The sequence below is a fragment of the Trichogramma pretiosum genome, unplaced genomic scaffold, assembly GCF_000599845.2.
Source record: "Trichogramma pretiosum strain Unisexual culture from Peru unplaced genomic scaffold, Tpre_2.0 scaffold141, whole genome shotgun sequence".
Taxonomy (NCBI): domain Eukaryota; kingdom Metazoa; phylum Arthropoda; class Insecta; order Hymenoptera; family Trichogrammatidae; genus Trichogramma; species Trichogramma pretiosum.
Genome location: NW_019640924.1, coordinates 124,440 through 137,481, shown reverse-complemented (window position 1 = coordinate 137,481; position 13,042 = coordinate 124,440). Strand labels below are relative to the sequence as shown.

General features: G+C 32.7%; 1 protein-coding gene across 1 annotated transcript in view; it reads right to left on the bottom strand.

Moving 5' to 3' along the window:
- Window positions 1-12,143, bottom strand: part of LOC106650374 (sorbitol dehydrogenase-like) — a 99,306-nt gene extending 87,163 nt beyond the window's left edge. The window contains exons 1-2 of the mRNA XM_014368336.2: window positions 12,038-12,143; window positions 11,908-11,962 (exon numbers count right to left, since the gene is read on the bottom strand). Coding sequence (XP_014223822.1) covers window positions 11,908-11,961 — 54 coding nt within the window. The 5' untranslated portion in view covers window position 11,962; window positions 12,038-12,143. The remainder of the gene's footprint in view (window positions 1-11,907; window positions 11,963-12,037) is intronic.
- Window positions 12,144-13,042: the final 899 nt, after the last annotated feature.

Genomic DNA, 13,042 nt, shown 5'->3' with positions numbered 1-13,042 from the left:
TTAGCGTGACCATCGTTCTTCATATCAAGCGAGCGAGCCAGCCCTGAGTGAAGGGAGCCGCTGTCGCCACTACTGCCTCCCCTCTACACTCAATCCTCGTTCTGCGCTCGTCGAGCTCACATGAGTTCCTTTTGTTCGATTCCATTTTGATTCGTTCGACTTTTATTCTAATTTTCTCACTTTGTTCAATCACGTTCTAACTTATAATATTTATTATTTCATAAAAGTATAATATACTGATTGTGTGTGTTGTTTGAAAGTAAAAGTTCGATTGTGGTTTTCTTTGAAAAATAATCGTAAGTTTATGAGTGTAGTTATAAAGCCCCTCTGGCCTCCTGCACCTCCAGTACGGCTACCGCCTTGGACCCGCTTCTTCCTCACACACCACAATTCACTACATATGAAAACACCTTTAACCTTCCAATCGGTCAAACCAGCTAATTTAGCCAACCTAGATCTGGCTAAAGTATTCGACAGTGTAGAACATTCAGCCCTCATGATCTATTTCAGATCAGAGCTACGACGGTGCTTTGCGGCGATGGCTGGACCTCGGACCCTATTCCAACTCGTGGGATAAAACAAGATGATCTTCTGTTACCAGTTCTCTTCAATATCATCAATCAGCACCTACTGCACTCCCTTCCCGATAGATGTGAAATTAGAGTCGGCAACAGAATCATCTGCGCAATAGCGTTTGCCAACGATTTGAACTTGGTGGCCCCCTAACGGTCTTCAGATGTCACTTGACCATACAGGTCAGGTGGGCACGCACGGTGAGTCGCTGCACCACCCGGTGTAGGCCTGCATGTATAGGAGCCGCCGCTGAGTGGGTGCGCTAGCGTAAGCACACGGATATCAACGTATGTGTGTATTCGCGTAAGCAAGAGCACACACGGACAGCGTGACATGGGTATGTGTGTATGTGTTCGCGTAAGCAAGAGCACACACAGACGGGGTGACACTGGTATGAGTGCGCTTGCGTAAGCAAGAGCGCATACAGACATTATAAAACTGGTGTATGTGTGCATGCGTAAGCAAAAGCACACACATGCAAGCCGGCATACGTATTAAGCTTACAAGGAGAGCTTTTCAGCTCCGGGTCACAGATCTTTACCAAACTTGCTTGGGGGTCTACTGGTACATAATAATGAAGCCCTGTATGGTCAGTTAGATCTCATAGGCCCTGAGAAGTATTATAGAGCATGATGAAGTTATTAATATTAAATATAGAAGTCCCTCGTTATAAGTGGGGGTTACGTTCCTCAACCTGAAGAAAGCACAGTTTATATGTACATTTCACCTGCAAATAAACGTATTTTTTGAGTAATTTATCTATTAATATGTTCATTTATATTTACAACACATATATGCAATTACATATAACATATTTACAGTAATCGGTTAATTTTTTCTGCTTTGCTCGTCTCAAAATATCTTTATGCATTTCTTCATAAATTTGTGCAGCTAAATCACAGTAGTGTTTGAAAGTCGAGCTACGCGTCATTATTGGATCATGAGCCGTTGCTAATTCACCTGCGCGAATGACTAGATCCATAACTTTGACAATCAGTTTTCAGGATCAAAAATCGGTTCAGGTGCATCATCAGTCTGATTTAGCGGTGTTTCAGTCGATAACTCTTCGATTTCTTCGGACATGTAATGTGGTTCTGGCAATATGAGATTTGAAATTTCCGATTCTTCGACGTTTATAAAGCCACCTCCTTCGACATCCGGAGTCAAGGTTACGACATCTCGGACCATAGATACGTTCGAGAAAAAAATCACGATCTTCGATCCGCGGATAACAAGACTCGACCCGCGGATACGAAGGGATGGGCGCAAATCGATGGACGCGATCGTGGATAACGAATTCCGTGATAATGAATCCGCGTATAATAAAGGACTCCTGTATTGTTAAAAAATACCATGTATTAGCGCATCATGGTATCAGGCTTACATAGTCAAGTCAAACTGGCCAAAAAGTATTTGTACTTTTACTTTTTCATGTTTTGAATACCTTAACAATCAAAAGCTGGATTGATATTATCATTGCCAAGATAAAAGTTTAATTGATTTTTTTAGCGCCATATGTCTTTTACCTTGACAAAGGACATCTAGCATCGCTAATTAGGTAATGTGGCATTCAATATGTGTGTAAATATACTTCAATTGAGTGTCTGAAATGGGGAAAAAGGAAGGATTGTAAGTTTTATGTATAAAAAAAATTTTCACATGATTTTTAAAAATATTTAACCATAAAAGCGTTATTTTTAGCTTCAATTGATTCGCTCATTAAAACTCTCACAGTAAACCAATTGAGCTAAAGATTTTATTGATTGATAAGGTATTCAAAACATGAAAAAGTAAAGGTACAAATACTTTTTAGCCAGTTTGCTAATACATGGTACTTTTTAACAATATTTAATATTAATAACTTCATTATGCTCTATAATATTTCTCAGGGCCTATGAGATCACACTGACCATACAGGGCTTCATTATTATGTACCAGACGATCTTCAAGCAAGTTTAGTAAAGATCTGTGCCCCGGAGCTGAAAAGATGTCCTTGTAAGTTTGGTAGGGTACATATAATAATAAGTAATCAAGTATGGTCATGTTATTTGAGCTGTTTCTAGCTTTCAAACCAAATAATAGTACGCCATTTTAGTATTCTTATGATGCCATCTTTTGTGAGGTTAAGTTGCTGATACGTATGCCCACATAGCAGCGCTGTGTTGACGCTGTTGTGGGTTACAACGCTTAGGCGGTTACGATGCGCCGGGATTAAAAGGGCCATTTTTTTCCCCGATAATAGGGAAGGAATATGAGTTTTCGGTCAGAGGAGGAGAAAAATTGATTTAAAAAAAGAAAAAAAAACAAAGATGGATTGATTTTTCCAATAAACCCATTATTTCTTAATATTTATTACTCATAAAACGTACTGATTTATACGATCGGACGGTCAATGTGATCAAACTGCCTCTGCCTAATGTTTGCCTATTAAGGGCTAACAGGGGGCTTAATTATTTATCATTTTTCAATTACAGTATTAGGCTGTAAAAGTAAAAAAAAATGTTTTTTTTCAATAACACAAATGATAACCCTTTTCAATAGCCTATTTGAAAGTATTTTATCAAGTTAGATACTTAGAAAAAATTGAGTACAATAATAATGAGGGTATTGGTGCTCAACGCAAGCTATACGCATATCTAAGCTACCTGTCGTAGAAATCCAAGATCAAGCATTCAGCTAAAGGAGCCTATGTAGTTTCATTTTGTTCTATAGCCAATTTTCCATGGTCGCAACCAAAAGCTAGCCATAAGATGAACTGTAGCTACTTGTACATATAGCAAAGTGAAATTAATTTATGGAAAATGATAAAAAATGAATACTAAATTCTAGAAAATTGTACACAGGAGTAGCTACAGTTCATTTTATGACTAGCTTTTGGCTGCGACCATGTCCAATTGGCTATTGAACAAAATGAAACCACACAGTCTTTATTAGATTGATGCTCGCTCTTGGATTTCTACGACAGGTAGCTTAGATATGCGTATAGCTTGCGTTGAGCACCAATACCCTCATTATTATTGTACTCGATTTTTTCTAAGTATCTAACTTGACAAAATACTTTCAAATAGGCTATTGAAAAGGGTTATCATTTGTGTTATTGAAAAAAAACATTTTTTTTCACTTTTATAGCGTAGTACTGTAATTGAAAAATGATAAATAATTAAGCCCCCTGTTAGCCCTTAAGCAGACTTCACAGGAGTTTATTTCAATTGTTCTTAATCTAAATAAGAAAATTGACTATTGAAAAAAGAAACGTTACTACTTATAATATAAAAGTTGAAATAAAAAATAGCGAATTTTGATGGATGAAGTTTTTATTATATTTATCGGGAGAAATTTCCATAACTATAGTGTCTAGATGACACCTCTTTTCTATAAATTATAGTATTTTTTATAATTTAGCCGATTCTCTGTGAAGTCAAATGGCCAAAAAATTTTTTTTTCTGCTAATATGAAAAACTTGTTGTTGTCGATGTCAGATTTGTCCCAAAAATATTTGTAAGCTATGTGTAGTACACGCTTACACAGAAATGGGCTAGATGTCACCACAGCCAAGTAGCAGAAGAGAAGAAGAAGAGAAGAAGAAGAAAGGAGAAAGCGAGTTTCTTGGAATACTCATAAAATTATTAAAGTTAAAAAAAGAAATATATAAAAGGAATCAAGATAGTTCTAAGTTATAAAATTTATCGAGTTATTTGTGTAATTGATTGAAATTGATTGGATTGGTTGGTTTATTTGTGAATGGACAGGAGAGGAGGGAGTACAAACGTTTAATTATCGATTCTCTTTGTTTTAGGTTAGTAATCGCCACGTGCGATCTTGAATTTAAATATTAAATTTTTAAATAAAATTTCTCTTTGTTTTAGACGAATCAAAATTTTGTTTTGCTCATTCCCCTTCCGATTTAACATCTTATAAATCGATAATTATCAAGTTTGTGAAGTTCTACTGATTCTGAGCACCATGGTAAAACTTCGGTTTGAATGTGAAGTAGTCGCCGATGAAGATCCGAAAAATAATATTATCGCTTTTACATCTATAACCGATGAAAGTGGAAGCAAGTTTATTGTACCAACAGAGTATAGATCGTATAAATTACATACAGAGCTCGCTAAACTCCCAGAGTTTAAAAAAATTGCAAACACCTTGAAACGACGAGGACAATTCAGAAATGTGTGGATAAATCTTCCTCCACAAGTCGCAGGCATCTATATAGATAGTAGTGGAAATATGTCTATGAATGACTATCTATTGGAGGAGCTGCCCCCATCACGAAATGATGAACAAAGTACGTCAATACACCAAGTAGACGATACCTTAATAAAATTACTAGAAAAATTATGTGAAAAAGAAGAAACTCAGAAAGATAATAAAAACAGAAATTTGAATAAATTAGGAGAAAAATTTGTTCTGGAAAAGTTTGAAGGAAAAAAGATGAATGCAAACCAATGGTTACAGAAGTATGAGACAGAATGTAAGAGATTAAACATCAATATTGATGCTGAGAAAATTGAAGTCCTTAGACTATTTTTGGATGATTCGATAAAGGACTGGTTTAATTCTATGTTAATCAAACACACCTTAGACTCTGAATGGAAGATATGGAGAGAAACTTTCTTACAATCGTTTGCGGACAAAGGTTGGTCTTCGGTTACATACGCGCTGAACTACAAGTACTTTACGGGATCAATTTTGGAATACGCCTTAAAAAAAGAACATTTACTTTTGGAAGCAAATAATGAGATGGACAATAGGACACTAGTGGATTTGATTGCTGACGGACTGCCAACATTTATTAGAAATAAAATAGACCGCCAAGATACCACGACGTCAGTAAAACTATTCAGTGAGTTGAGAAAATATGAAACCATGGGAAAAAAACCAAATAAAACGAATGAAAACAAATTCAAATCAACAAAACCTGAATCAAAAATAAGTGTAAAACAACCATGTAAAATATGTGAGAGCAGAGGCAAAGAAAACAAATTTCATCCAGAAGAATCCTGTTGGTTTAAAGGAAATAGAAATGACAGAATAGCCAACACCTTAATAGAAATTGAAAACATAGAGGATCCAAAAAACTAAGTTTCCCGCCACTGATTAAAATTAAGGTAATATTAAACGAAAATTTCGAATGCACGGGTATTTACGACCCTGGCTCAAATATCACATTAATAAATTCGAAATTAGTTAATGTAAAAAATTTAAGGAACTTTAACAGTTCTATAAAAACGATCAGTGGTAGGGGTAAGACAAATGGAATTATAAGATTAAATGCAAACATATTAAACGTTCAAGATGAAATCAATGCATTCTTATACGATGATAAAGAATTTGATTATGACATGGTATTAGGATTAGATACGATAAAAAGATTCGGGTTGACTCATGATGAGAATTTAAATACCCAATTACATAAACATATGAAGTCAAATACAAATAAAGATAAAAGTATTCCGGAAAATAAACAAAAAATTGAAATAACAAATAATAATGAAGAAGAAACAAATGAAAACAATATACAGGACGAATTCCAAATAAATTTCAATGAAGGTATTGATATAAATGAGTTTAACATTGATATTGGACATTTAAACGCCGACCAAACGCGACAAATATACACTCTATTAGAAAACTACAAAAATGTATTTGCAAAAAATAAATATGATGTAGGTAAAGTCAAAAATTATGAAGCTTTCATTGATCTACAGACAGATAAATATTGCTACAAAAGACCATATAGATGTTCAATAGGCGATAAAGCTGAGATTGAAAAACAGGTAGCACAATTACTTAAACATAATCTAATCGAAGAATCCTACAGCCCATTCGCGGCACCATTGCACCCATATAAAAGGGATGAAGGAAAAAGGAGCAGGCTATGTATTGATTTTAGAGACATAAACAAATTAATTATACCTCAATCACAGCCATTTCCTTTGATTGAGGACCTTATGGTAAAAACAATTGACTGTGAATTCTTCACAACGCTAGATATTAATTCAGCTTTCTGGTCCATACCATTAAGAATAAGAGACAGATATAAGACTGCATTTGTGACACAAGAAGGCCATTACCAGTGGTCATGCTTACCTTTTGGATTGAAGACCTCAGCAGCATTTTTCCAACGAATTCTGGTAAATATAATTCGGAAACATAATTTAACAAACTTTGTCGTAAACTATATAGACGACATAATGATATCCTCGAAAACTTTCGAAGAACATTTAACACATCTGAAACAATTACTGGATGCTATAGTCAAAGAAGGTTTCCGTTTGAAATTAACAAAGTGCAAATTTGCAGCTAATTCAGTAAAATATTTAGGCCACATTATCACAAAAAATACAATAACCCCTTTAAAAGACAATTTGAGATCCATAGAAGAATTTCCGATACCGCAAAACAAGAAACAGATACGACAGTTCCTTGGAAAAATAAATTTTTACGGGAAATATATACCTAACGTCTCAATACTGCTTGACCCTCTACACAACCTACTCAGGAAAAATGTTATGTTCGACTGGTCCAAGGAATGTGATAATGCCTTTGATGAGGTAAAAAAATACTTATGCTCGAAACCAATTTTAGCTATCTACAATCAAAAAGCTCCGACTTTCATATACACAGACGCAAGCATCAAAGGAATAGGTACCATATTAAAACAAACACAACAAGATGGTACACAAAAACCCGTCTCCTATTTTTCAAAGAAACTGAGTGACTCACAAAAAAAGAAAAAGGCAATTTTCCTAGAATGTTTGGCGATAAAAGAGAGTTTAAAGTTTTGGCAACATTGGTTGATTGGTAATACATTTATCGTTTATACCGACCACAAGCCATTAGAAAATTTAAATGTGAAGAATAGAGTAGATGACGAGTTAGGGGACATGACTCTATATCTATCCCAATACAATTTCAAAATAATTTATAACCCAGGAAAAGAAAATACGGAGGCTGACTGCCTTAGCAGAAATCCTGTTTATGAACATTACGAAAATGAAGAAGACAAACTAAAAACAGTGAACGTGATAAGTATAGAAGAAATAATGAGTGACCAAGAGAAGATTAAATTAAATGATAACGATAATAAACACTACATTATAGAAAAAAACATTTACTACAAACAGAGTAAGAATAAAAAAAAGAAAATAGTTCTAAGTGAAGATTATAGCAAAATATTAATAAAGACAGTCCACGAAAAATTTTGCCACATCGGGATTAATCAAATCGAAATGAAAATCAAGCCATTTTATACAGCACCAAATTTATCAAAAAATATCGGTTTGATCTGCAAAAGTTGCAATGTTTGTATTAAAAACAAGACGAGACTAAACAAAAAATTTGGATTCCTGTCACATCTGGGTCCTGCAGAAAGGCCTTTCCAAATAATGTCTTTGGATACAATTAGAGGATTCGGCGGACAGAGATCCACTAAACGGTACTTACATTTATTGGTAGACCACTTTACCCGATTCGCATATATCTTATGCTCTAAAAACCAGTTGGCGCGAGATTTCATAAAATTAATAAAAAAAGTTCCAGAGGAAAATGATATAGAAATATTACTAGCAGATCAATATCCGGCAATCGATTCAAAAGAATTCAAAAATTACTTAAAAGAGAGGAAAATTGAATTAGTCTTTACAGCAGTAGATTCATCTTTCTCAAACGGGCTAAACGAGAGATTGAATCAGACTCTAGTAAACAAAATTAGATGTATGGTCAACAGCGACAAAAAACGGAAGGCTTGGTCAAAGATCGCAGAATATTGTGTCGATGCCTATAACAAGACTGTCCACACTACAACAAAATTTTCCCCTTTATACCTGATGAACGGTGCATCCACAGATTTACTACCTCCGGAATTAAAAGTAACCAATGATTGTTCTAAGAATCTGGAACAAGATCGAAAATTAGCACTGCTCCGATCGATTGACTCACACAAATATAACAAATCTTTGTTCGACAAGAATAGAGTAAAACACGATTTTAAAATAGGAGATATGGTTTATGTTATGAATGGCAATAAGCTAAATAGAAAAAAAATGGACGAAGTGAGAATTGGACCCTTTAAAATAGAAAATAAGATATCAGACTCAATCTTTAAACTAAACATCGAAAATGAAAAAAAAAATCCATGGGCCTATATCACATAACAAAACTGGTACCTATTACTGAAGAATTTATGGTACATTCAAATTAAAATTACTTTGCATCGTGCTTTCCTCATCCTGATGGGGGAGATGTAAGCTATGTGTAGTACACGCTTACACAGAAATGGGCTAGATGTCACCACAGCCAAGTAGCAGAAGAGAAGAAGAAGAGAAGAAGAAGAAAGGAGAAAGCGAGTTTCTTGGAATACTCATAAAATTATTAAAGTTAAAAAAAGAAATATATAAAAGGAATCAAGATAGTTCTAAGTTATAAAATTTATCGAGTTAATTTGTGTAATTGATTGAAATTGATTGGATTGGTTGGTTTATTTGTGAATGGACAGGAGAGGAGGGAGTACAAACGTTTAATTATCGATTCTCTTTGTTTTAGGTTAGTAATCGCCACGTGCGATCTTGAATTTAAATATTAAATTTTTAAATAAAATTTCTCTTTGTTTTAGACGAATCAAAATTTTGTTTTGCTCATTCCCCTTCCTATTTAACATATATATTTTAGAAAAATTTGGGCCATCTATGACACTTTTTCAGAGGCCAGAAATTGTCCATTTTAGCGTTTTTTCGAAATTCATGAAAAATCACAAATATTCAAATAACTCCTAAATTAGAATAGAATGATTCAAAAATAAACGTGCCCATGAGCTTTTTTGTTGGAAATTGTCCCAATTTTCAGAAAAAAAATCATTCTAAAGTGATTGGAGCTACCTGTGAGGTTATTAAACGGAAACAACTTAAAAAAAACAAAATAAAAACAGGAAATCTAATGGAGTTCGAACCAATTTTTTTCCCAAAACTATTTAAGAAGCTTTCTAAAAATGTCAACTACTGTCTAATAAAGTTTTGTAATAGGTCTTGAAGTTTAACGCAATGTAGACAACAATTTTTACCGAATTCCATTTAATCCGGACTGTTCGTTTGAGATTTGTCGTTAAGACAATTTTAAACATGGTTATAGGAAAACGTATTTTCAATACGTAAGATTAATAAGGTTACTTTATTTCTGTCGGCGATGCATAAGTCGCCGATATTTGTGCGAGCCGTATGTGCGGGTATGTGAGGGGGCAGCAGTGGACGAGGCGACCGCGCGAGATAATTTGTCTCTTTCCCCCTTTCATGCGTGTACATGCGAGCGAGCCTTACTCGTTAGCGATTCTTGCCGCAGAGCTGAGCTCAACACAATTTTGATTTTCGCAGTTTTTCCTTTTGTTTTGCTTGTTTCAAGCTCAGGGCATTGTCCTGTATTTATTTTTGTGTTTAAGTGCAGTGTGTACAGTGTGAGTTAAAATAAAGTTTGCCACTGTTCTAAGAGAACTTTGAGTGTTGTTTCTTTATTGTGTTTGTATCATCATCCTTGTCCTTATCACGCCAAATCAATCATCAATTACGACAATTTTGTTTCGTTCTAATAGAGATATAGTAACATTTTAAATTTATAGGTCAAAATCGCTTCTTACGATTTTTTTAAAAAATTTTTTAATCCATTTATTCAATTCAATGAATAATTTCTCATAAAAACTGCTTAAAAAGGATCTTGCAATTAATCAATTGACAGTCAGTTGCAGTCCTGATTTTTTAGATTTTGAATAAATTCAAAAATATCGTGTATTGTGCAATATTTCTTCTTATCACAATATTCTTTATAATTTAATATTTTGATTTTTTTACATTCTAATTTGCATGTTGATGCCTGAGCCTCTCCTAGATTCAATCAATGTTAAAAGAATCATTTACAAAATCTTAACTTTTGCACTCCTTTGTTGATGTTCTAATTGATAAGTTATCGCTAGACTCTACGAAAAAATTCTGTATAAAAATTATATTTACGTTTTGGGATTTTTTATATACACCTTAATGTACATTTAAATTTCACACATAATTTCAAAATACAAATGGATTTGAATTTTACGAAAAATTAATTTCATGGTTCCCGTTAACGCCGAGACGGACAGAATTTTTTTCTCTATTGTAGTCTGCAATCAAATCATCTTATCGGAGCGAGAAAAATTTTTGAGTACTTATTTTCTACTTAAAATTTAATGTACTTTTTGAATATGAGTTTATAATTAATCTCTGATAAATATTAAAAAAGTTATAAACAATTTACTGCAAAAAAACACGATTTTGAATCTGGAAAAAAAACTTTCATTTAAATTTTTTTTATGAAAGAGACTTGAAATGTGTCCAATAATACCTAAAATTGTGGAATAATGACCTACAGTTTAAAGTACTTTAGGTGGGATTTGAATATTCAAAATGGTAGACTCCAAAAAATACACTTTTCCCAATAAATTTACCAAAAAATATTCCAAAAAATGTACTTTTTTGTTCGAAAACGATCAACATTAGAAAAAAAAGTTATTGAATATTCAAATCCCACCTACAGTACTTTAAACTGTAGGTCATTATTCCACAATTTTAGGTATTATTGGATACAGTTCAAGTCTCTTTCATAAAAAAAATTTAAATCAAAGTTTTTTTTCAAGCTTCAAAATCGTGTTTTTTTCGCAGTAAATTGTTTATAACTTTTTTAATATTTATCAGAGGTTAATTATAAACCCATATTCAAAAAGTACATTAAATTTCACATAGAAAATGAGTACTCAAAAATTTTTCTCGCTCCGATAAGATGATTTAATTGCAGACTACAATAGAGAAAAAAATTCTGCCCGTCTCGGCGTTAACGGGTTAACATGTCTTGCATGAAAATAAAAAAAATGTGTTTTTTGTTTACAGCTAGTGTAATAGTTAAGGCAACACTGTTTGATAGTTCATGGCTAATTATAGTAAGTTTTATAATCGAATAAAATTTAAAAACTCAATTTATCACTGCAACTCACATTGCCACATATCTCAAATAAAAAAATTCTTTAAATCGTTATAAAACATATGCTGTGTTGTAAATAAAAATATAATATCTTGATGGTACTAAATGGTATGCTTGAAGAAAGAATTCCAAGCTAAAAAACTTTCCTGTACAAATTTATTATTAATAATTACGTTTCTTATATGTTTAACATATTTTTTTCAATGTTTTTAAAAATATCAACCAACAAATTTATTCATTGTCTTTTAGTTCAGACTTAATTTCTTGTAGTTTTCTCATCAGGCTTTCTTTTAGAATAAAGATTCACATTCAGTTAAAATATTTATCAAAACTTACCAGTCGTAGATCATTGATACCATGTAGAATAGCACTTATATTTTCCATTGCCATGCTTAAAATTACAAATTTAAAATATTTTTATATTGCAACTATATCGTTTATCGTAAATAAAGATCTCAACTATTACTTGAAATTATGATGATTTTAGTTTCTGTTCTAGTTCACATTTATGATATAATACGAAATGATAAAAAGTTGCAGCTGAAACTCTAGTCAAAATATTATATATTCTTCGAGTGGCACACAGTTGTAAGCTATTTTAAACGAAATAAACGTTTTATCACTATATGTTACGCAAACGCACATGGATAAGACATTCTGCTATTGAAAAATCACTTTTTACGATGAGAAAATGCTTTTGAATAATTTTTTCTACCCTTAATATTGAACAAGACATTTCATTAACAATGAGCCGATAAAAAATTAGAGAAAATAGTTTTTCATTTGAATCAGTAACAGTCGCTTAAATATTTTTTTAAATAAAAATAAACTGACACACGATAAAACAGCTTATGAAAGTCATGGAAATTTTATGAGAAAAATGTGTGAAACTTTCATGGACCTAATATCATGTGATAACCTGGAATCTATTTAATGACATGAATCTCGTAAAGAGTGAAACGCTTACAGAAGGAAATCTACAGAATTCTACAAACTTAGTTTATTATTTTTGTGAATTTAAATTGTTTAAATAAATTATAACGAGGTATTGAAAATGGTCGTCATGCATGATCTCCAAAAAATACATCTTTCAGTTTTTCCGTCTGTAGTACCTGGATTTATGAACAATAAATATCAAATAACTATGTATATGTGTAAATCCGAGAAACTTTTAACTTTCCGATAAAAAAAAAACATTTTTTTTTTGGAGTACGTATGTGTAATATGCTTTTTTGTAAACTTTTGGACTTGAAAAGTGATAAAAAAACAAGGCTTATGGTTTTAAACCATCGATCATTTTTTTTAGGCAAATAGTATGATAATTGTTAATTTTTTCCGTTTTCGCAGTCCCACTGAATGTAATAAAAATTGAGAAGGAGTGGGATTTTTTTAAATAAACCGTTTATAGTTGATGTCAAAAAACGAGCAAAATCATAAACACAGTCAAGCATTACAAAGAAAGGAACACAAG